Here is a 23389-nt window from a genome sequence, read left to right as displayed (position 1 = left end):
CTCATTGGTCATTAATTCACCCTTTTCATTTTTGATACTGGTTATTTGGTTATCTTTTCTCTTTTTAAAAAAAAATCAGATTAACCAGAGCTTTGTCTATTTTATTGGCTTTTCCATAAAAACCAACTCTTAGATTTATTTATGAGATCAATGGGTTTTTTTTTTTGCTTTCTATTTTATTAATCTCTCCCTTGATTTTCAGAATTTCTAGTTTGGTATTTAATTGAGGATGTTTAATTTGTTCTTTTTTCTAGCTTTTTTTAGTTGCATACCCAATTCATTGATCTCTTTCTCTATTTTATTCATATAGGCAGTTAGAGATATAAAGTTTTCCCTTAAAACTGCCTTGGCTGGCATCCTATAAATTTTGGTATGATGTCTCATTATTATCATTTTCTTGGATATAATTATTGATTATTTCTATTATTTGCTGTTTGATCTACCCATTATTTAAGATAAAGTTATTTAATTTCCCAATAGTTCTTGGTTTATCTTTCTCTGATCCTTTATTACCTGTAATTTTTATTGCATCATGATCTGAGAAGTGTGTGTATTTATAATTTCTGCCTTTCTGCATCTGATTATAAGGTTTTTGTGCCCTAGTACATGGTCAGTTTTGGTCAAGGTGCCATGTTCTGCCAAGAAAGAGCTATATTATTTTCTATCCCCATTAAGTTTTCTCTAGAGATCTCTCATATCTAAGATTTCTAAAATTTCATTCACCTTTTTAACTTCCTTCTTGTTTATTTCATTATTCGATTTATCTAGTTCTGAGAGAGGGAGGTTGAGGTCTCCCATTATTAAGGTTTTGCTATGTCTCCTTGTAATTTACTCAGCTTTTCCTCTAGGAATTTGGATGCTATCCTACTAGGTGCATACATGTTCAGTAATGATATAGCTTCATTACCAATGGTGCCTTTTAAGAAGATGTAGTTTCCTTCCTATCCCTTGAGATTAGGATTGCTACTTCAGCTGATGCATAATATATTTTGCTCCAATCTTTTACCTTTACCTTGTGTATATCTCTCTGCTTCAAATGTGTTTCTTGTAAACAACATATTGTATAATTCTGGTTTTAAATCCACTCTGCTATCTACTTCCATTTTATGGGAGAGTTGCTTATTGATTGACTGACCTGCTTGGGCCCTTCTGTAGCCATTGATTTGTTTCTTGGGTTCAGTTCTGCCCCGCAAAGAATTGTGACTCAGACTCAGAAATGCAGATTTTGGAAAGAAAATAGAGATTTATTAAAGGAAGCTATAAAATATTAAGAAAGGGATAGAAAACTTAGAAAAATTTTTAAGAGAAGACCACATGGTTGCTGATTGAATTGGCCAGGCCAGCTGGCCAGGGTTCATCGGGAACCTGGAAGGCAAAGGGGCCACCTCCCCACTCTGATCTCCTTAAATTCTCTCCCAAAGTCCATGGGAGGGGGTGGTGACCTGGGTATGACTCAAGTCCCTCTTTTGGAGATTTTGCCTTTTGGGTGGGGAGGATCTCTTTTGGGTGGTCTTCCAAGACCTATGCTCCCTAGCTGCCCCACCAAAAAACAATGTAACACAAATCAAGTTGAAGGTCAGGCCCTCAGGTGTAGCCTAAATTAGATGTTAAAGGAAGGAAGATTCCCTTTACTATGCAAACAAAAGATTTACAAAGTTTTGTCTCCAACTGATCTCATCACTCCCATGCCCAGTTTTCTCTGAATCACTTCTATATTATCTCACTTGGTCATCTCATCAGTTCCATGTGTTCAGTCATCATCCCCATGATATTAGGTAAAGGCTAGATCTATCGGTCCATCCCTGTCTCTCTTAAGAGCTCAAGGCCCACAACACCAACCACTATTTGGACTTCTTCGGTTGGATGTCCCGTAAGCATTTTTAACTCAACATGTTCAAAACAAATCTTTCCCATCTTCTGAATTTTCCTTTTACTTTACCTCACTGACTTCCCATTCAACCAGGTGGGCTTCCTCATCCTCATCTCCTAACTCCATGTAGCTAATCTTTTGTCAAATGATGTCATTTCTACCTTCATAACTTCCCTGCTATGGCCCTTTCTCTCCACTCATTCAGCCACTATTCTGGTACAGTTCCTCATTTCCTCTTTCATAGACTATCATAGTAGCTTTCTAGTTGGCATCCTGGCTTCAGATCTCTCCCCATTCTAACCCATCTTCCACTCAACCACCAATGATTTTCCTAAAATGCAAGCTTGATTATGTTACCTTCCCCTGAATTCACACACACTTAATAAACTGTAATGTTTCCCTACTACCTCAAGGATCAAGTAATATAAAGCCCTTCTCAACATGGTCCCTGTCTACCTTTTCTTTCTCACCCTCCTATTGACTCAAAGATCAAGCCTAATGGGATTCTTTAATGTTCCTTGATCATTATATTCCCATCTCCAGACTCTGTGCCTTTGCCCTGGCTGCCCCATCCCCTGCCTGGAGTGTTTTCCAGTTTTCCCTGCTTTTCTTCTGGATTCCACTCACATCCCATCTTCTGTAGAATGACTCTCCCAGTCTCCCTACACCCTCAATTTTTCCTTCATAGTTTCCCATTGTCAGAGATCACCTTTTATCTACTCTATGTCTTATGTGCACATATTTATTTATATGTCATCTCCAGCATTAGAATGTGAATTCCTTGAGGGAAGGGTACATGTTTTTGCCTCTCTTTTTATCCAGCCCTTACAAGGAAACATACAGTAAAAGATATATATATATGGACACATCAAAGTGACAGTGGATAGTACTGGGCCTGGAGACAGGTAGACATCTTCCTGAGTTCAAATCAGGTTTCAAACACTTTTGAAGTGTGGAATCCTGGCTCAGCGACTTAAATCTGTGAAATGTAGATATCACAATCCCCACCTCCCAGGGCTGTTGTGAGATTTAATGAGATAAATTTATATGATGTATAGCACAGAGATTGACACATAAGGGCACTGGATAAAAGTGTATTTCTTCCTTTCTAGTAAGAATTGCTTCTTACTTGAATTATCTGTGAAAGTCATTTGATATTGTAATGGTTATTTTTTTTATTAAAACTAGATGGTAGATGAATATAATCCACAATGCATTTCATCAACCCGATGTTCTGAACACTGAACATATTTATTTTTATTGAGAGATATATCACAAATACCAACAAATTTTCACACTAAAATATTTTAAAATCAAGAGTCAGTCCACTGGAACTGAAACCTATCAAGGATGATTTTCATAAATGAAAGAACAACAATTTCTTTAAAACAATTTCTTTAAACAGCAATTTATTTAAAAAACAAGTCCAGAAATTTTCATCATGAAATCAAAAAACAGTCATAATGTCATATGACAACTATATATAATTATATTGAAGAGAAAGACACTTTTTTTGTTTTTGCAAGGCAATTTAAGTGACTTGCCCATGTTCACACACTAGGTAATTATTAAACGTCTGAGGCCATATTTGAACTCAAGTCCTAACTCCAGGGCCAGTCCTCTATCCACTATGCTACCAGCTGCCCCTAAAGATACTTCTTTACAAAAAAAAAAAATCCATTTTCCTAGGGGGAAAAAACCCCCCAAAACTGTTGCATCATAAGATAAGGAATGCTGAGCAAAGAATCCATTTTTCTAGATCTGAGTCATCCTCTGCCCACATCTGAATCCAGCTTCAGGTCTTAGTCAAAATAATATGGCAAGTAGAGAATTGTTTCTAAATCTTTATGTCATGAGTTGAGGCTAGAACAGCTATTTCCAGTCAATCCAATTATGACAATAGTTGGGGCATGTCAATCTTGACTTCAATTCTAAATTTCAAATGCCAGAATCTCACCTGAGATGCCCATTAAATAATAGCTGTTAAGACTATATTCTTAGTACCACAGTTCCAATCACCAGTTACTTCAATGGGATGCTAAGTCCAAGGATAAGCAAGAAGCAGAGTAAAATTTAATATGGAGATTCTTATTATATAAAATGCTTTTTGTATTACATATGTATGGGTAGGATTGAAGTCTCCCTATCTTAAGAATCTTAAGAAGGTAACAACATATTTTGTTTAAATCAGATAATCAGAACTTGCATGTGAACAGCTCCCACATACTTCCTTGAATCCCTCCAAGCAACCATGTGAGAGAGGGCATCATGGCTCAAAGCATTTGTTGAAATTGTTGGGGCATTTAGGTGGCTCAATGGATAAGTGCTGGATCTGGAGTCAGAAAGAACCGAGTTCAAATGTGATCTCAGACACTCCCCTGCAGTGTTTGCCTCAGTCTCCTGTGGGATAGTCATTGCAGAGCCCCTGGCACAGTGTCAGGAAACCACTATATAAAAATTATTATTGTTGTTGTTGTTATAAAAGAAAGAAGTTGTCTCAGACCTGAGAGAGAGAGAGAGAGAGAGAGAGAGAGAGAGAGAGAGAGAGAGAGCATCTCTGAGATTCTGGATGTGGGATGTGGGATCACACTAAGCCAGAGGAGCCTCAGCTTTTATACACCTCTCAAAGAGGAGGACCTGAGTTGAAGGAATGCACAAAGAGGGGGAGCTCTCCACCAACTCCACTGGAAATCACCATGACCCTGAGACACAATGAACCAGAGAAGTAGTTAAAACTGATACTGCTGTGAGGTCAGAAGGAGTCCCCCCAACCTTGCTCATTGATGGAGCACAGAAAAAACCCTGGGCCTGGAGTGAACATGCCTAGGGGTCATCTGTCCGTTACCACTAGTTTAGGACCAGAGTTATTTGAAAAATACTACAGTAAGTCTGGCATTCCAGATGAGTCCTGAGGGAGAACAAAGGTGAGGTTGGGAATAGAAGAGAGGTTCAGGTGACTGCCTTAGCCTAGTTCTCTTTCACACCCAAAAGGGGTGGCTGCCTGAGGGCCTCGGTTAGCACAGACTTGGACAATTATTCCTATTGTTCCACCTTAGGGAGGTAATAGTGTGTGCCTAGAGCCCTGGGGCCAGAGTCAGGAAGACTCATTTTTGGGACTTCAGATCCTGCCTCAGAAGCCTGCTGCCTGGATGATCCTGGCTAAGTCACTCATCTTTTACAATGAGCTGGAGGAGAAAATGGCAAATTACTCCAGTATCTTTGCCAAGAAAACCCCAGGTGAGCTCACAAAGATTTGGACTCATCCGAACAACAACAATAACAAAAATTATTTAAAACTGGTTGACTAAAATGATTTTCATCTCATAATCTTGAGTCACAGTAGGTAGAAAAAAACATACTGGGGTGTGTTTGGTTGATGGCATAAAGGGAATCCCCCCCCCCATTTTTCCGAAGGGCCCCTTAGAACCCTGACAGGGAATATCCTCTTGTAGATCCTGAAACTCATCTATGAGAATGAAGGTGGGGACAAGGATCGTCGGAGCTCATATGAGCTGCACACGCTCTCACACACAGGTCCACTAGGTACCAGGGGGATAGGAGGAGAAGGTTCCACCTGCTTGAGGGAGCAGGAAGGACCTCCTACAGAAGGGGATGCCCGGGGAGTCTCAGAGGCGGAGGAGATGAGGGAAGTACTCCAGGCCAGGGGGACAGTCAGTGCCAAGGCAGGGTAGGAAGGAGAGCGTCCTTAGGCCGTGAGCAGTCGCAGACCATGTGTGCTCACACGGGTCCCATAGAGAAACACGTTCAGACCCAAAAGCTGGGCTGACCTCAGCTGTTACACCAGAGTGTCACTGGGACTCTTAAACGCGGATAAAAGATCCAACAATAAATTTTTCTGGTGTTTCTCGGACAATACGGGAAGGTAGCCCATCAGCTCCATGGCATCTTTGCAAACTTTCTGTATCTGGACGACCTGGTCATGAGGTAAGGCCCAGCGCCAGGCCTGGGAGACGTTTCGGGCGTTCCTGGAGTCGGTGAGGAAGGCGGACCTCCCCATGCCCTTGCCCCTGGTGATATTCTGCACCCAGACTCGCAGCTGGGGCGGGAAGGGGAGCCCCGCGAAGTCGTAGAGTCTGGAGGTGTGGGTCAGCGGGTCCCTGGCCAGGTCCTCGTAGCGGACGAGCAGGTAGCGGGCGGCCAGCGGGCCGGGCAGCCGCCGCGCCTCCTCGCGGATGCGCACGTGGCTCCGGCAGATGGCCCCCAGCACGCGCAGCGGCCGCTCCTCGCGGGGCACCCGGTCCCACTGCGGCCCCAGCACGGCGCGGCTGTCCCGCAGCAGCAGCGGCGCCACCAGCTCCCGCGAGCGGAACACGGCGCGCGGGTCGCGCACCAGGTGCACCACGCGCAGGTCCAGCGCCGGGTCGGCGAGCAGCGGGTAGAGCGCCCGCAGCCCGAGGAAGCGCACCTCCTTGAGCGCCACGTGGCTGTAGGACCTGCAGGCCGCCTCGGCCAGGTGCAAGGGCGTCTTGCCGCACACCTTCATGCAGCCCTCCTGGGGCACGATGGTGCCCCTCTCAAACAGCGGGCAGGCGGGCGGCGAGCACAGGGCCCTGCTCACGTGCCACTGGAACAGGCTGGACTGGTCCCGGGGGCCCGGGGCCAGGTAGGCCTCGAAGACGGCCAGGTCGCACAGGAAGACGGAGCGCAGCAGGTCCCGCGCGGCCATCTGCAGCTGCGCCGCGCTGCCCGCGGGCAGGGCCATCCACACGTGCCAGGCCGGCTCCATCAGGTAGAAGACGTCCGGGTGCTGGCTGAAGAGCTGGCCCACGAAGGAGGAGCCCGAGCGCCAGGAGGACAGCAGCAGCACGTGCGTGGGCCCGGGCCGCCGCGGGGAGGCCGGGGGGGCCGGCCCGGGCCCGGGGCCCGCCAGCCGCAGCAGCAGGAGCAGCGCCAAGGCCGGGGCCAGCAGCAGGGCCGGCAGCCGCGCTTTGGGTGGCCACCGCATGGTGCGGGACGCGAGCGGCGGCCTGCGGGGACAAGGACGGCTGGTGAGGCGGGGTCCCCGGAGCCGCCTCGGGATGGGGGGCAGAGAGGGGCGGCCCGCACACCCCGGGCCCCGCGGCGGACGCCCCTCCCAACCAGCCCCGGTCAGAGCGGCCTGGCGTGGAGGCCCCGAATGGAGGGGCTGCGGTTGGGCAGGATGCGGCGGGCCGGGGGCCCGGGGGGGACCGCCAAAGGACCAGGGAGAAGCGGCAGAGGCCCGGGCACCAGGACCCTGGTGACCATTGGAAGCTGCTAAAATAAAATAAAACACACAAGTGAGCGTGCAAAGCAGAAAGCACCCCACCACAGAAAGCTCCCACGGGGATAGAAAAGATCGGAGCTCATCCTCGGAGAAGGGAGTCCAAACCGGCCCTCCTGCACCAAAGAGAAACACCAAGTGGCCGCAAGCTCAAAAAGACTTCTTAGGAGAACTTCAGAAGGACTTCAAAAATCAAATAAGGAAAGTCGAGGAAGAATTAGGAAGAAAAAGAGCAATCCAAGAAAGTCAAGAAAATTATGAAAAAAAGAATCAATTGGAAAAAGAGATCCAAGAACTCAAGAAGACAATAACTTACTGAAAAGTAGAATTGGCCAAGTGGAAGCCAATGGTATAATGAGATACCAAGAAATAATTAAAGTCAAAAGAATGAAAAAATAGGGGATATGAACATCTCATTAGAAAAATAACTGGCCCAGAAAACAGCTTATGGAGAGACAATATAAAAATCAGGTGAACTTGATACAATGGTATAAAAAATTATTAAGGAAAATTGCCCTGAAGTTTTAGAACACACAGATAAAGTAGAAATTGGAAAAAATTCATTGATCACCACATAAAAGAGATCCTAGACTGAAAAGTTACAAGAATATCATAGTCAAGTTTCACAGCTTCCAAGAAGAAAATATAAGCAACAAGGAAAGAAACCATTTAAGCACTGTGGAGGTACATTCAGGATTACAGAAACCCCAGCAGCTTCTCCACTTAAAAACAGGAGGTCTTAGAACATGAAATTTTGGAAATCATGAGAGCTGGGGCTGCCGCTAAAAAAACAACATAACCAGCAAAGGTGAGTATCATCTTGAACAACAACAAGGATAATTAACAAACCGAAAGACTTCCATGCATTCGGCACTAAAAGACCAGAACTCGATGGAAAATTTGACATATAAAATCCAAGAGAAATACAAGGTAAACATTAAAGATTGATTCTAACAAACCCTATAAGTCAAAATATTGTAATTTGAAAGAAAGATTGGCGCTTGGCTGAGTTCAATGGAATGATTCTAAAAAACAAAATTGGTAGGAAAATGTAAAAAAGTAATTATCTCATACAAATGAGACATGAAAGACAGAACTAACCCAGAGGAAGTAGGTGGAGAGGTGGAAGATTGGGACCTGACTCTCATCTGAGCTGGGTTAAAGAGAAAACAATATATACCACTAGAAGAGAATAAAAGTCTTCTAAATTTATACTGAAATGAGAGGGTGAGGGGACAGGATTAGGGAAGGATTCTTAGAGGGTGGGTAAAATAAGGAATAGGAGGTGATTCTTTAAAAGGTATGGATTAGGGAGGTAATGATTAGAAATTAACTGGTTGTGTGAGGAGGGGACAGGGTGAAAAAGACAGGTTGAGAAGTTCAAAAGGGAAGAAATAGGATACAGGGAAATACATCTTTTTCTAGATCACAATGCAATAAAAATTATGCTTAATGGTAATGTATTTTCTAGTGTTCTCAAAGAAGACCATGACAAGGTGATATCATGACAAGCAAGTGAATTAGATTTGAGGGTAGGGGTGGGGAATGTGTTAAATGACCAGCCTTACTTTCTCCTCTAGAGCCATCTGGGTCCAGTGGCCAGATATGAGTTAGGACAACTGGAGGTGGTCCTGAATGATCTTGCCCAAGGTCACACAGCTAGTAAATGTCTGAGACCACATTTGAATTCTGGTCCTCCTAAGTCCAGGGTCAGTGCTTTATCCACTGTGCCACCTAACTGACCCTATTTAATAAAGAACCTATTCTTAAAGAATGAGTGGGTTAAAGAGCAAATCATAGAAATAATAGATAAATTCATTAAAGAGAATGATAATAATGAAACAACATATCAAATGCAACAAAATCATTAGAGGAAAATTTATATCTCTAAAGCTTTCATCAATAATAAATAAAGAGGGGGCGGTTAGGTGGCACAGTGGATAAAGCACTGTCCCTGAAGTCAGGAGTACCTGGGTTCAAATCCGGTCTCGGACACTTAATAATTACTTAGCTGTGTGGCCTTGGGCAAGCCACTTAACCCCATTGCCTAGCAAAAACCTAAATAAATAAATGAATGAATGAATGAGCGAATGAATGAATGAATGAATGAATAGCAGACCAGTAAACTAAGAATTCAATTTAAAAAACTATAAAAAAGAAAAAACATTAAAAATTCCTAATTAAACAAATTGGAAATTTGATGAATTAAAGGTGAGATTAATAAAACTGAATATAAGAAAATGATTGAATTAATAAAGCTAGAAGTTGGTTTTATTTTTTTTAAAAAAACCCAATAACTTATTGATTAATATGATCAAAAGAGAGAGGAAGAAACTAACCATATAACTAGGGCTAAAAATGAAAAGGGTGAACAAAGATGAAATCAAAACCATTGGAAGGAGTTATTTTGCCCATCTGTATGCCAATAAATAATTTAAATAAAAATGAAAGAATATTTAGAAAAATATAAACTGCCTAGATTAGCAGAAGAGGAAATAGAATGTCTAATAGATATTTTAGAAAAAGAAGTTGAACAGACCATAATTGAACTTCTTAAAGCAGCACTCTCCAAAAGAATTGCAGGGGCCAAAGATATGTGTATGTGTGTGTCTGTGTGTGTGTGTGTGTGTGTGTGTGTGTGTGTGTGAAAACATGAACTCTGGAGAGATCTAGTAAGGAACAAACTGACCAACATGCTTGTCTCAGAAATCTCTCCAAAGAGGAGATTTAAATCACCAGGCAAGGACAAGTAGATATTCATAGGACTGGTCACTATGTGTGTATATGTGTGTATGTATATATGTGTGTATGTGTATGTGCACATGTGTGCGAATGAAATTTAAAGTAGCTATATTTACTTTTTATATTTTTAATTAGATTAAATTAATTTAGGTACATTTTAAGTTCCAGATTGTCTCTCTCCCTCTTTCCCCACCTTGCCCTAGAGAAGGCAACTATTTAATGCAGATTCATAAATATGTGTAAAACCATACTATATCAGTTCTTTCTCTGGAGATGGATAGCATCTTCCTTTATAATATATAATATAATAATATAAGATCTTTATAATAATTCTAGTACTCAAATAATTGCTGCTTTATGAAATAATTTAAGAAATGATATTGTTAAACATCCTTCCTTTACATTTTTTAAATTCTTTTTATATTCTTGACCTCTTCCAAAATAATTTTATTATTATTTTTTCTAACTCAATAAAATAATTTTTGATAGTTTAATTGAAATGGCACTGAATAAACAGATTAGTTTTAGGTAGAATTTTCATTTTTACAATATTGACTCTGCCCTCCCATGAACATCATTTTTACAATATTGACTCTGCCCTCCCATGAACAATGAATATTTCTACAATTATTTAAAGCTGACATTATTCATATAAAGAGTGTTTTATAATTATGAAGTTCCTAGGTTTTTCTTGGCAGCCATACTCCCAAACATTTTATACAGCCTACAGTTATTTTTTTTTACTTAAAGATTTTATTTATTTTGAATTTTACAATTTTCCCCCTAATCTTACTTCCCTCCCCCACCCCCCACAGAAGGCAATTTGCCAATCTTTACATTGTTTCCATGGTTTACATTGATCCAAATTGAATGTGATGAGAGAGAAATCACATCCTTAAGGAAGAAACATAAAGTATAAGAGATAGCAAGATCAGACAATAAGATATCAGAGTTTTTTTCCTAAATTAAAGTTAATAGTCCTTGGTCTTTGTTCAAATTCCACAGATATTTCTCTGGATACAGATGCTATTCTTCATTGCACAGTCTACAGTTATTTTAAATGAGGTCTTACCTCTTCTTGAAGGCTTTTGTTGAAGATATATAAGAATGTTGATTTATTTGGGTTTATTTTATATCCTGCTACTTTACTAAAATTGTTGTTTCAATTATCTTTTTATATCATCATATCATATGCAAAGAGAAATCATTTTATTAATTCAGTGTCCATTTTGATTCCCTCAAGTCCTTTTTCTTTCTTTGTTGCTATTGCTAGTATTTCTAATACAATAGTGAATAACTTTAGTGATAACCAGCAACCTTGTTTAACACCTGATCTTAATGGGAAGGGTTCTAGTATATCCCCATTAATGCTTACTAATGGTTTTAGTTAAATGTTTCTTATCATTTTAAGGAAAAAAATTCATTTATACCTATAGTCTCAAGTGTTTTTAATAGAAATGAGTGTTACATTATTTCAAAGTTTTTTCTGTATCTATTGACATTTCATATGATTTTATGAACCATATTTATGAAACCAACTATGTTAATAGTTTCCTGTATGTTAAACCACCCCATATTCCTGGCATAAATTCCACTTAGTCACCATGTATAAGCTTTTAAATATGTTGTTGGAGTTATAATTACTAGTTATGCATTTCCCTCCTCCTATTTTTCATCATTGCTTATGCTTCTTTCTCTTTTTACCCTATCCCTTCTAAAATGTCTAGTCAACTTCTATCCATTGCCTCTGTAATCCTTAACTTTCCCAAGAAACCCTCCTTTATCCTCTCCCCTTACCATCCTATTTCTTTAACTACACACCCTTCTAAGAGTCTCTTCCTTATCCTATTCCCTCTCCCTCCAATTTCTCTGTAAGTTTAGAATTTTGTATTTTATACCCTTCTAAATTTATATTTTATCCATTCTTTAATTCAATTATGATCAGAATAAGGTTACAATTCATTTGTATGAGATTGCTTCATTTTGTCACTCCTACACAATTTTACTTTTTAGGATCAGTCCATCTTATTCAGTTCAACCCCAAGCCTTCTATTTCTATATGCTCTTTCAAACTACCCAAGTTATAATAACATTCTTAATGGTAACAGATATTGTTTTTCCATTGTGTTTACATAGAAGAAGTAAAGATTTTGACCTTACCAAGTCCTGGTCTTTAATGTTTACCTTGTCTTGTTTCTCATGATTCTAATAGATCAAATTTTCCATTTGGTTCTAGTCTTTTTGGAACTCTTGGTGATCCGTAGATTTTTTTTCCTATTTCTATTGTACTCTCTCATTCTAAAACTTCAGGGCAATTTTCCTTAATAATTTCTTCAAAAATAGTATGTAGACTCTTTTTTATCATAATTTTCAGATAATTCAATAATTTTTATATTGTCTCTCCTCAATGTGCTCTCCAGGTGAATTGTTTTGCTAAGGAGATATTTCCTGTTCTCTTCTATTTTTTTTATTCTTTTAATTTTATTATTTCTTGATGCTTTATGAAGTCATTAACTTCCCCTTGCTCAATTCTCATTTTTAAGAAGTTATTTTCTTCTATTTTCTCTTTTTTCATTTGTTGACTTTCTTTTCATAATTTTCTTGATTTTCTTGCATTATTTTTATTTTTTCCTCTAATTTCCTAATCAAACTTGCTTAATTTTTAAAGTCTTTTCAAAAATCTTCTGAAAATTCTTTGGGGGGGGCGGAGCCAAGATGGAGACAAAAAAGGATCCCGTCTTAGGCGCTCTCTCATAAAACTCATAAGCTAAGGACTCTAACTAAACTTTCAAGAGACAGCACCCACAGAGGGACCCAGCGAAGCAGTTCTCCTACTCAAGGTAACCTGGAAAAAAGCAGAAAGGCTCTGCTCCCCGGGGTCGGAGAGGCAGCCCACCAGAGGGGTGGCCTGCCAGAGCGAAAGAACTTCAGCCTCCCGGAGGCAGCCCCAGGGCGCTGGGAGCCGCTGCTCACAGCAGTGGGGGAGTCTCCTGAGCTACACCCTGGGGAGCATCAGGCATAAAGTGGGGGAACAGCTGGGGGACCTCTGCCAGAGCGAGCACGTGGAGCCCAGCCCAGCACACAGAGAGCAGCTTGGCCAACATAGCCCAGATCCCAAAACAGAAGCAAGCGGAGCCGGTAAGCAGGAGCCTCCAGGGCATGAGCCCATTGAGCTGGGGGAGGGAAGTGAAGAGAGAGACTGCAGAGCTCTGTCCTCTGCCCTTGGAACAGGACTCTGGGGCTCTGACCAATTCAGATCCTGATCTCAGTCTAGGCCCCCTCATAGAACAGCAGGGCCCCCCCCCACCTCAGCCCTGTGGCAGAGGGGGGCGCATATGATCATTCACAGATCAGGAGGGAGGACAGAGCCTCACATACTGAGACCCTTGAGGGAGTGTCCCAAAAGCTCAAGAAGCACCCCAAAAACAGGCTAAGGCTGGGAAAATGAGCAAGCAGAGAAACAAGAGGAACACCATTGAGAAATATTTTGCAAATGAGCCCAAGAATGATCAAAATACTCAGTCTGAAGATGAGGAAGCAAAATCTCCTGCATCTAAAGACTCCAAGAAAAACAGAAATTGGAATCAGGTTATGACAGAGTTCAAAAAAGACTTTGAAAATAAATGAGGGAGTTAGAAGAAAAACTGGGAAAAGAAAGGAGAGAGATGCAGGAAAAACATGAAAATGAAGTCAGCAACTTAGTCAAGGAAATCCAAAAAAATGCTGAAGAAAATAACATGCTAAAAACCAGCTTAGGTCAAATAGATAAAACAGTTCAAAAAGTTATTGAGGAGAAGAATGCTTTAAAAAGCACAATTGGCCAGATGGAAAAAGAGATAAGAAAACTCTCTGAGGAGAACAAATCCTTCAGATAAAGAATAGAATTCAGGGAGATTGATGAATTTACCAGAAATCAGGAATCAATACTTCAAAACCAAAAAAATGAAAAATTAGAAGAAAATGTAAAACATCTCATTGAAAAAACTGATATGGAAAACAGAGTCAGGAAAGATAATTTAAAAATTATTGGAATGCCTGAAAGTCATGATCAGGAAAAGAGCCTGGACATCATTTTCAAAAAATTACTACAGGAAAATTGCCCTGATATTCTAGAAGCAGAGGGCAAAATAGAAATGGAGAGAATCCACCAATCACCCCGAGAAAGAGATCCCAAAAAACCAACCCCTAGGAATATTATAGCCAAGTTCCAGAACTCCCAAGTCAAAGATAAAATATTACAAGCAGCCAGAAGGACACAATTCAAATACCATGGAGCTGCAATCAGGATCACACAGGACTTAGCAGCAACTACATTGGAAGCTCGTAGGGCTTGGAATATAATATACCAGAAAGCAAAAGAGCTTAGAATGCAGCCAAGAATCAACTACCCAGCAAAAATGAATGTCCTCTTCCAGGCAAAAAGATGGACTTTCAATGAACCAGGGGAATTTCAAATGTTCCTGTTGGAATGGCCAGAGCTGAACAGAAGGTTTGATCTTCAGATACAGGATTTGGGTGAAGCATAGAGATTGGAGGAGAGGGGGAAAATATGAGGGACTTAATGATGATGAACTGCATGTATTCCTGTATAGAAAAATGACACTGATAATACTCATATGAACCTTCTCAGTTAATAGAGCAGGTAGAGGGAGTTTTTATAGTTGAAACACAGGGGAAAGCTGAATTTGAAGATAAAATATGGTGTAAAAATGGAGTCAATAGAAAAAAGGGAAATGTAATGGGAGAAAGAAAAATGAGAGGGGGAATAGGCCAAGATATTTCATATAATAAGATTTTTCTTTATTACAATGAGCTATTGCAATGATAGGGAAGGGGGGAAGGCAAGGGGAAATGAGGGAAACTTCGCTGTCATCAGAGGTGGCTAAGAGAGGAAACAGCATATATACTCAATGGGGTATAGGCATCTGGAGTAAGAAGGGGAGCAGGGGGAAGGAGGGGAATGTGAGTGATGGAGGAGAGGATGGACCATGAGGGGCGAGTGGTCAGATATGACACGTTTTCTTTTTTACTTCTTGCAAGGGGCTGGGATTGGAAGGCCTGTCCGGGACCATAGGGCCAGGTGGATGCTGGGCCTAAGGGGTGGTATGGGGGCTCAGGGCTTCTTGGCCCCAGGACCAGGGATCTGTCTGCTGCACCACTCAGCTACCCTACAGCAGAGTCAGGATGAAGGGAGAGAGAAAATATAGTACATGGTAGTGGAGAAATACGAAAAGTGGGAGTTGCGATCAGCAATAGCAACTGTGGAAAAATATGGAAGTAACTTTTGCCATGGACTTATCATAAACAATATGATCCACCCGCAACAGAGTTGTTGGTGTTGGAACAAAGACTCAAGCACATTTTTTATTATTATTATTTTTTTGGGGGTACAGGGCAAATGGGGCTGGGTGGCCTGCCTGGGGCCACATAGCAGGGTGATCGTTGGGTGTCTGAGGCCGGATTTGGACCCAGGTGCTCCTGGCTCAAGGGCCAATGCTCTGTCTGCCACCTAGCCACCCCTACTATTATTACTATTTTATTTTATTTTGGGTCTTTTTTTTGGTTTTTGCAGGGCAGTGGGGTTCAGGTGGCTTGCATGTCACACGGCTGGGTGATTGTTGGGTGTATGGGGCCAGATGTGGCCCCAGGTGCTCGTGGCTCCAGGGCTGGTGCTCCATCCATTGTGCCACCTTGCCATACCTACAATTATTACTATTATCTTTTAATTTTAATTTTTTTCTCTCCCCTTTACTTTATCGCTCAAGCAAGTCTATATTTATCAGGGGAGGGGGTATTTCATTTACTCTTAAACAAGAATATTTTATTAATGTAAAAAAACATTATTTGTACAAAATGAGAATAAATATTAAATAAAAAAAACTCTATTTTGACTCATGACCATTTTGCTATTTTCTTTGAAATAGAAGTAGATGTTGTAACTTCACTATCTTCTGAGTTTGATTCCAGTCTTCTTTATAACCATAGCAGCTATCTATAGTTAGGTCCTTTCTCTTTTGCTTTGTCATTGTTAATATTAGTTTATTTTTTGTCTATTAACTCTATGCTAAAATTGGGCTCTAGTCCCAAGATGGGGAGAAAATATGTCAGGATTAAGGATTTTTGTGCTTCTCTCTGCCCCCTGGGTCATGATCAGGGCCCTCTGCAACACTATCCACAAATGTTCTTGTTCTTGTAGCCATAAGCTTCAGCTCATCCTTCTGCTCTGGAACCCTAACCAAGGACTCCACAGGTGCTCACAGGCAGCAAGATCCCTGCCCTCTGTGAAGGCACACAGCAACAAGTGCTTGTCCCTCCTCACCCACAGCCACAGCTTGAGGCTAGCACACCTGGGCCCACCAGCAGTGGACTTTGCAATCTTCCCTTGATCAATTGTCCAACCCTCACATTTTCCATAAAGAGAAAGTTCCTGAAGCTGAGGCTGCCAGCTGACACGGTTGCTTCCAAGGTTTGTGGTTTGTTGATTCACCAGTATATCGGTGGGAAAGTATTTGCACTTCAATTAAGTTAAACCACCACTCTTGGAGGTTGGGTCTTTCCCAAGTACCTCCCAAGTTGTCTTAGGTAAATAAGTGCTTTACCCAAACTTTTAAATATTTCTGCCATTCAATGGTCACTTTGAATTTTTATATTGTTTTTGTTTGACCTAGCTTAGAGCAAGGTCATTTTATTGATTGTTAGTTTATAAGACTGAGCAAATTTAGGAGAGCCAGGTGGTTTTCTGAGTTTTCCTGCTATCTTTCCAGAATATCTCCATATTTATTTTTAAATTTTTTTTTTCTCTCCTAAATTGTGGCCAAAGTCTGGGAGGTAGACAAGAGAAACTGAGTGTGATAAATTATAGGGTGTTTGATTTCCACAGGATATAAGAGTAGACTGTTAAAAAAAAATCTCACAATCTCAAAGGCTAGCATTATGGGTTATTGATTAGGTGGAAAAGATACAAACCTACATGCAGGAATGTGGAGGTGAAACAAAAGGAAGGATGGTAAAAGAGATGACCCTGTTTGCCCACTGAGCTAGATGGGGTTCCCTCACCAAACATAAAGATGCCTTATCCAGAGGAGACCAAATACCAGCTCCAGCTAGTCCTGACTTGACCCGGGTCTCTGATCTTTGCAAGTGTAATTGCTTGATGAGGTCCAAGCATGTTACTTTACACTCCCCCTGTGACTATTGAGGCCCATCAGCGTAACATGCATTATTTGACCAGGGTAGGGGAAATATGTTAAAAAGGCTGTCATGGGGCAGCTAGGTTGCACAGTGGATAGAGCACCAATCCTAGAGTCAGGACCTGAGTTCAAATCCAGCCTCAGATACTTAATAATTACCTAGCTGTGTGGCCCTGGGCAAGTTAAGTGACACTTGGCCCCATTGCCTTGCCAAAAATAAAAGGGTGTCATGAAGTGGGTGTATTTTCTAGATTGTACCCCCAATGATGAGGACCTATCAGGATTCAGGAGGGAAACAAAGTCTTCCTATATAAGAACAGACATTTGTCACAATAGGGGGCTTTTTCCCACTAGGCAGGGATGTTAATTAATTAAAAAAAACCATTCAATTGCTCCAAGTTCAGTTATATTATCATTAGCCTTTTATAAGACTGAGCACAGAGGAAGTTTTTTGTTTTATGGTATTTTATACTGATTTGAGACTAAATTTATGAATGAAATGTAAATTCTCTATCCTGGATCTCTAAATTGTAGTGTGAATTTTTATTAAAATAAATACTGAAGGGGCAACTAGGTGGCACAGTGGATAGAGCACCAGCCCTGCAGTCAGGAGGACCTGAATTCAAATACAGCCTCAGACACTTAATAATTACCTAGCTGTGGCAAGTCACTTAACCCTACTGCTTTGCTAAAATAAAAATAAATAAATACTGAAATATTCTAGTGAGTTTGGGGTTAAAATCCTATAGAATTTGTTTTAAGGAAATTGAGAATAAAATTCTAAAAGATTAGGAAAATAACTTTTAAGTCTCTATCACTATGCCTAACAAGTGGCAAATTTTTTTTTTTTAGCTTAGAGCAAGGTCGTTTTATTGATTGTAAACAGTACAGGTTCATTTCAAAATGAAAAAAAGGTTTCAGCTTTCATCTTAAATGTTAACTCTTTCGTGGTTCATAGAAAAGAGAAAAGCTTGAGTAAATCAGCACAATCTATAAGATATTAAAGAGTTTTGATTGCTAAGAACATCATAATGAATTTTTGGTGCTTCCATTTCCCATGGAATAATAGAATTGTAACTAATGAGCAATAATTCAACATTTATAGATATATTAAAGGCAAAGTTCCCTGAGATTCATCTTTAATATCTTTAATAAGTCATTGTTTGGTTTAACAACAAAGTATGCTAAAGGAGGAATGTACAGAGAAATGTAAGAAAATAATTTAGGCAGGTATGCTATTGGAATAAGGAGAATTTAGGAAGTGAACAAGTAAAAGAAAGTTTTTGAGAAGAATATGAAGTAATGAAAAAAGTGGTTTTCAAGATCACTGGAGGTATGTACAGAGAGATGTTGAGAAGGTATGACTATTAAAATTTGAGAGGAAATTTTTGTTTCTTTGGAATAAGAAAGATATGAGAAATTTTATGTATTTATTTTAGAGAGATTATAATAAGAAGAAGAAAATTGCAGCTTGGAATTCCCAGACCTCAAAAAAGGGGAGGAGAATTAAAAATTAAAATTAGCCAAATGACAAAAAAGTTGCAGAATTTTAGTGAAAAAAAAACTCCTTAAAAATTAGAATTGGGGGGCAGCTAGGTGGTGCAGTGGATAGAGCACTGGCCCTAGAATCAGGAGTACCTGACTCCAAATCTGGCCTCAGACACTTAATAATTACCTAGCTGTATGGCCTTGGGCAAGCCACTTAACTCTGTTGCCTTGCAAAAAAAAAAATTGGAATTGGCCAAGTAGAAGCTAATAACTTCCATGTTAAAGCATGATTTTCTGGAAGGCAAAGGAGCTAGGATTACAATCAAGAGTAATCTGTCCAGCAAAACTGGGCATAATACTTCAGGGGAAAAAAAGTAGATATTTAATGAAATAGAAAACTTTCAAGCCTTCTTGATGAAATGACCAGAGATGAATAGAAAGTTTGACTTTCAAATACAAAACTCCAGAGAAGCATAAAAAGATAAACATAAATGAAAAATCATAAGGAACTTAGCAAACTTTTTTTACATTACTAAATGGGAAGATGATACATGAACTCCTAAGAACTTTATAATTATTCAGGCAATTAAAAAGAGTCTACTTAAGAATTGCAATGATCTAAAAGACATAGATGGACTAGAAGAGGGATGCACTGGGAAAAGGGGGAAAGAGAAAAGAAGAGGGGTGTTATCTCACATAAGAGGCATGCAAGAAAGAGCTTTTATAATGGAGGAGGAAATGGGGGAGGAGACCAATACTTGAACCTCATTCTCTGAATTATTACAAAAGAAAAATATATACACATTTGTATAAAAACCTATCCTACTTAACTGGGAAATAGGAGAAGGGAATAAAAAAAGTGGAAGAAGGTGATAAAAGGAAGGGTAGATTAAGGGAGACAGTAGCCTCCCTTAGGGAGTCAAATGCAAAACAGCTTTTGAAGAGAGACAGATAAAAAGAGAGGGGAACAAATAGAAGAAAATAGGATGAAGTGAAATGCAGTTAGTAATCATAATTATGAATATGAATGGACAAACTCACCTATTTTAAAAAAGTGGATAGCTGAATGGATTAAAAACCAGAATCCAAGGTGCAGCTAGGTAGTGCAGTGGATAGAGCACCGGCCCTGGAGTCAGGAGTACCTGAGTTCAAATCCGGCCTAAGACACTTAATAATTACCTAGTTGTGTGGCCTTGGGCAAGCCACTTAACCCCATTGCCTTGCAAAATCCTAAAAAAAAAAAAAAAAAAAACAGAATCCAGTAACATGTTGCTTGCAACAATATGTTGTTTACAAAAAAGAACTTGAAACAGAAAGGCAAAAAAGTTAGAATCTATTACGTTTCAGCTGAAGTTAAAAAAAAAGGTAGAGGTGGTAATCATGATCTCATATAAAACAAAAGCAAAAAATAGTCCAAAATATAAGAGATAAGCAGAGAAACTATATCTTACTTTAAAAAGCACCATAGACAGTGAAGTAATATCAAAACTAAACATATGCACCAAAGATATAACATCCAAATTCTTTTTTTTTTTTTAGGTTTTTGCAAGGCAGATAGGGTTAAGTGGCTTGCCCAAGGCCACACAGCTAGGTAATTATTAAGTGTCTGAGGCCGGATTTGAACGCAGGTACTCCTGATTCCAGGGCCGGTGCTCTATCCACTGTACCACCTAGCCACCCCAACATCCAAATCCTTAAGGGAAAAGTCAAATGAATTACAAGAGAAAGTAGAAAATAAAATTTAAAATGGGGAACCTCAATTTTCCCCTCTCAGAACTAGATAAATCTAATCATAAAATAAATAAAAAGGAAGTTAAGGAGATGACTAGCATTTTAGAAGTCAAATTATAGATATCTGGAGAAAACTAAATAGGAATAGAAAAGAGAGGGGGTGGCTAGGTGATGCAGTCGATAGAGCACCAGCCCTGGAGTCAGGAGTTCCTGAGTTCAAATCTGGCTTCAGACACTTAATAATTACCTGTGTGGCCTTGGGCAAGCCACTTAACCCCCATTTGCCTTACAAAAACCTAAAAAAAAAAAGTATACCTTTTTCTCATGTATATATGGCACCTTCACCATAGGGCCACAAAAATTTATCATATATTTAGAGAATAAAAACCTCACAAACAAATACAGAAAAGCAGAAATATTAATATGCAATTTCCTTTTTTTTTAACATGTAGAATTTACGGGCAGCTGGGTGGTGCAGTGGATAGAGCACCGGCCCTGAAGTCAGGAATACCTGAGTTCAAATCCGGCCTCAGACACTTAATAATTACCTAGCTGTGTGGCCTTGGGCAAGCCACTTAACCCCATTGCATTGCAAAAACCTAAAAATACAAAAACAAAAAAAATGTAGAATTTATTATATGCTTTTTTTGTTTTTGTTTTTCAATATAAAACAGTAAATTTCCATTTCAAGAAAATCAATACAATAAATACTACACATTGTTTTCAAAGCTGCCCAGATTTTCGTGGCATCTTTGTTGGTTTTCTTTTGTTCTCTATTGTGCACTTGTTACTTTATTCTTTTTTTTATTAATTTGTTTATTTTTGAATTTTACAATTTTCCTTCTAATCTCACTTACCTCCCCCCACCCCCCACAGAAGGCAATCTGTTAGTCTTTACATTGTTTCTATGCTATGTATTGATCAAATTTGAATGTGTTGGGAGAGAAATCATAACCTTGAGGAAAAAATAAACTATAAGAGATACCAAAATTACATAATAAGAACTTTTTTTTTTAATTAGAGATAATAGTCTTTGGTCTTTGTTCAAACTCCACAATTCTTTCTCTGGATACAGATGGTATTCTCCATCACAGATACCCCCAAATTGTTCCTGATTGTTGCACTGATGAAACGAGCAAGTTCATTAAGATTGATCATCATGTTGCTGTTATGGTGTACAGTGTTCTTCTGGTTCTACTCATCTTGCTCAGCATCAGTTCATGTAAATTCTTCCAGGCTTCCCTGCCATCCCTCCTGGTTTCTAATAACACAATAGTGCTCCATAATGTACATATACTACAATTTGTTCAGCCATCCCGCAATTGATGGACATTCACTCAATTTCCAATTCTTGCTACCACAAACAGAGCTGCTATGAATATTTTTGTACAAGTGAAGGTTTTACCCTTTTCTATGATCTCTTCATGGTATAGACCCAGTAGTGGTATTGCTGGATCAAAGGGTATACACTTACTATGCTATTTCCAAAAGATAGTGCAAAAAAAAATTACATTCCATAAAAGGCTATAGAAGCAAAGATTAAAAATTGATCAGAAACTAAATGATACAATACTAAAGAATGAGTGCATCAAATTAAAAATCATATAAACAATAATTTCATTAGAGATAATAGCAACAAGGAGACAGCATACCAAAATTTGTGCGATGAAGCCAAGGCAGTACTTAGGGAAATGTGTATCTCTAAATGCATACAGCAATAAAAGAAAGAGCAGATCAATGAAGTAGACATGTAACTGAAAAAACTAGGAAGGAATAAATAATAAATCCCCAATTAAGCACCAAAATAGAAATCCTGAAAATCAAAGGAGCAATTAATAAAAGTGAAAGTTAAAAAAATTGAAATAAAACTAAGATCCAGTTTTATGAAAAAGGCAATAAAAATAAATAAGCCATTGCTTGGTTCATTTTTAAAAAAAAAAACAAATTACCAATATCAAAAATGAAAAGGGTGAATGTGCCACCAATTAAGACAAAGTTAAAATAATTATTAAGCGTTATTTTGGGGGCAACTAGGTGGTGCAGAGCAATGGCCCTGGAATCAGGAGAACTTGAGTTCAGATTCAACCTCAGACACTTAATAATTGCCTAGCTGTGAGACCTTGGGCAAGCCACTTAACCCCCTTGCTTTAAATAAATTAAAATTTTAATATTAAATAAAATTATTAAATTTTATATAGTTATAAAATTATAAGATTAGTTAAAATATTAAATTAAATAATTTTTAAAAAATTAAAATAGAACTCAAAAAAGAGTTATTCTGTCCAATTATATGCCAGTAAAACTGAATTGAGATTAGAAACTTAGCTTTCCCCTAAGTTAGTTTAAAGTTATAATTAATGGCAAAACTGTTAGGAACCATAGTGTTATCTAGCTAGCTCTGAGATATACATTGTCCCTGAACTGTCCTTGCACCATTAAAGAAACCTTATCTCCCTAACTATAATAAGGTCTACAATATGCAGATAGATCCTAAAGGTCAATCAAACATTTCTCTATAACAGAGAGTTACTAGGCCACTCTTCTTGAGGTAACCAATCATACTGAACTCACTCCCATGATGCTGCCAGCCCTGTAACCAATTGCACTATTTTCCCTACTACCCCACTGTGTTCTGAGATCTTGTGTATGAACTATATGAAAACTATATGAAAACTAGTAAGCTCTAATTCATAGTCTTTTGTCATTAAGAGAGGCCATTGTCCCAATTTATTGGTTACAGTAGCCTAATATTTATAACATTCAGACCCCTGTCATTCAATTTGCCTTAATTTTCAAACATAAAACATTTAGGGAACAATTAATCCAAATACCATAAAAACTATTTGAAAAATAGGCAAAAAAAGGAGTTCTAACAAATTCTTTTTATAACACAAATTTGATTTGTGCTATATGTGTATGTATATGTAATTCTATTTTATATATATATATATATATATATATATATATATATATATATATATATATATCCACAATAGGCCAACTTTGCTAATGAATATTGATACAAAAATTTTAAATAAAAGACTAGCAAGGAGATTACAGCAGTCTAGTCCAAATATCATATACTATGACTAGGCAAGATTTATA

The 23389-nt window shown here is 39.1% G+C and overlaps 1 protein-coding gene across 1 annotated transcript; it reads right to left on the bottom strand.

Annotated features, from left to right (window-relative positions):
• Nucleotides 1–3302: 3302 nt before the first annotated feature.
• Nucleotides 3303–6836, bottom strand: LOC141513245 (carbohydrate sulfotransferase 4-like). The gene has a single exon (XM_074222893.1). It carries the CDS (start codon nucleotides 6834–6836, stop codon nucleotides 5667–5669), a length of 1170 nt encoding a protein of 389 aa, XP_074078994.1. The 3' UTR covers nucleotides 3303–5666.
• Between the last annotated feature and the right edge of the window lie 16553 nt (nucleotides 6837–23389).

This window comes from Macrotis lagotis, chromosome 1 (genome assembly GCF_037893015.1).
Source record: "Macrotis lagotis isolate mMagLag1 chromosome 1, bilby.v1.9.chrom.fasta, whole genome shotgun sequence".
NCBI classification, from domain to species: domain Eukaryota; kingdom Metazoa; phylum Chordata; class Mammalia; order Peramelemorphia; family Peramelidae; genus Macrotis; species Macrotis lagotis.
The sequence above is the reverse complement of the archived record's forward strand: the minus strand, read 5'-3'. Positions and strand labels throughout refer to the sequence as shown.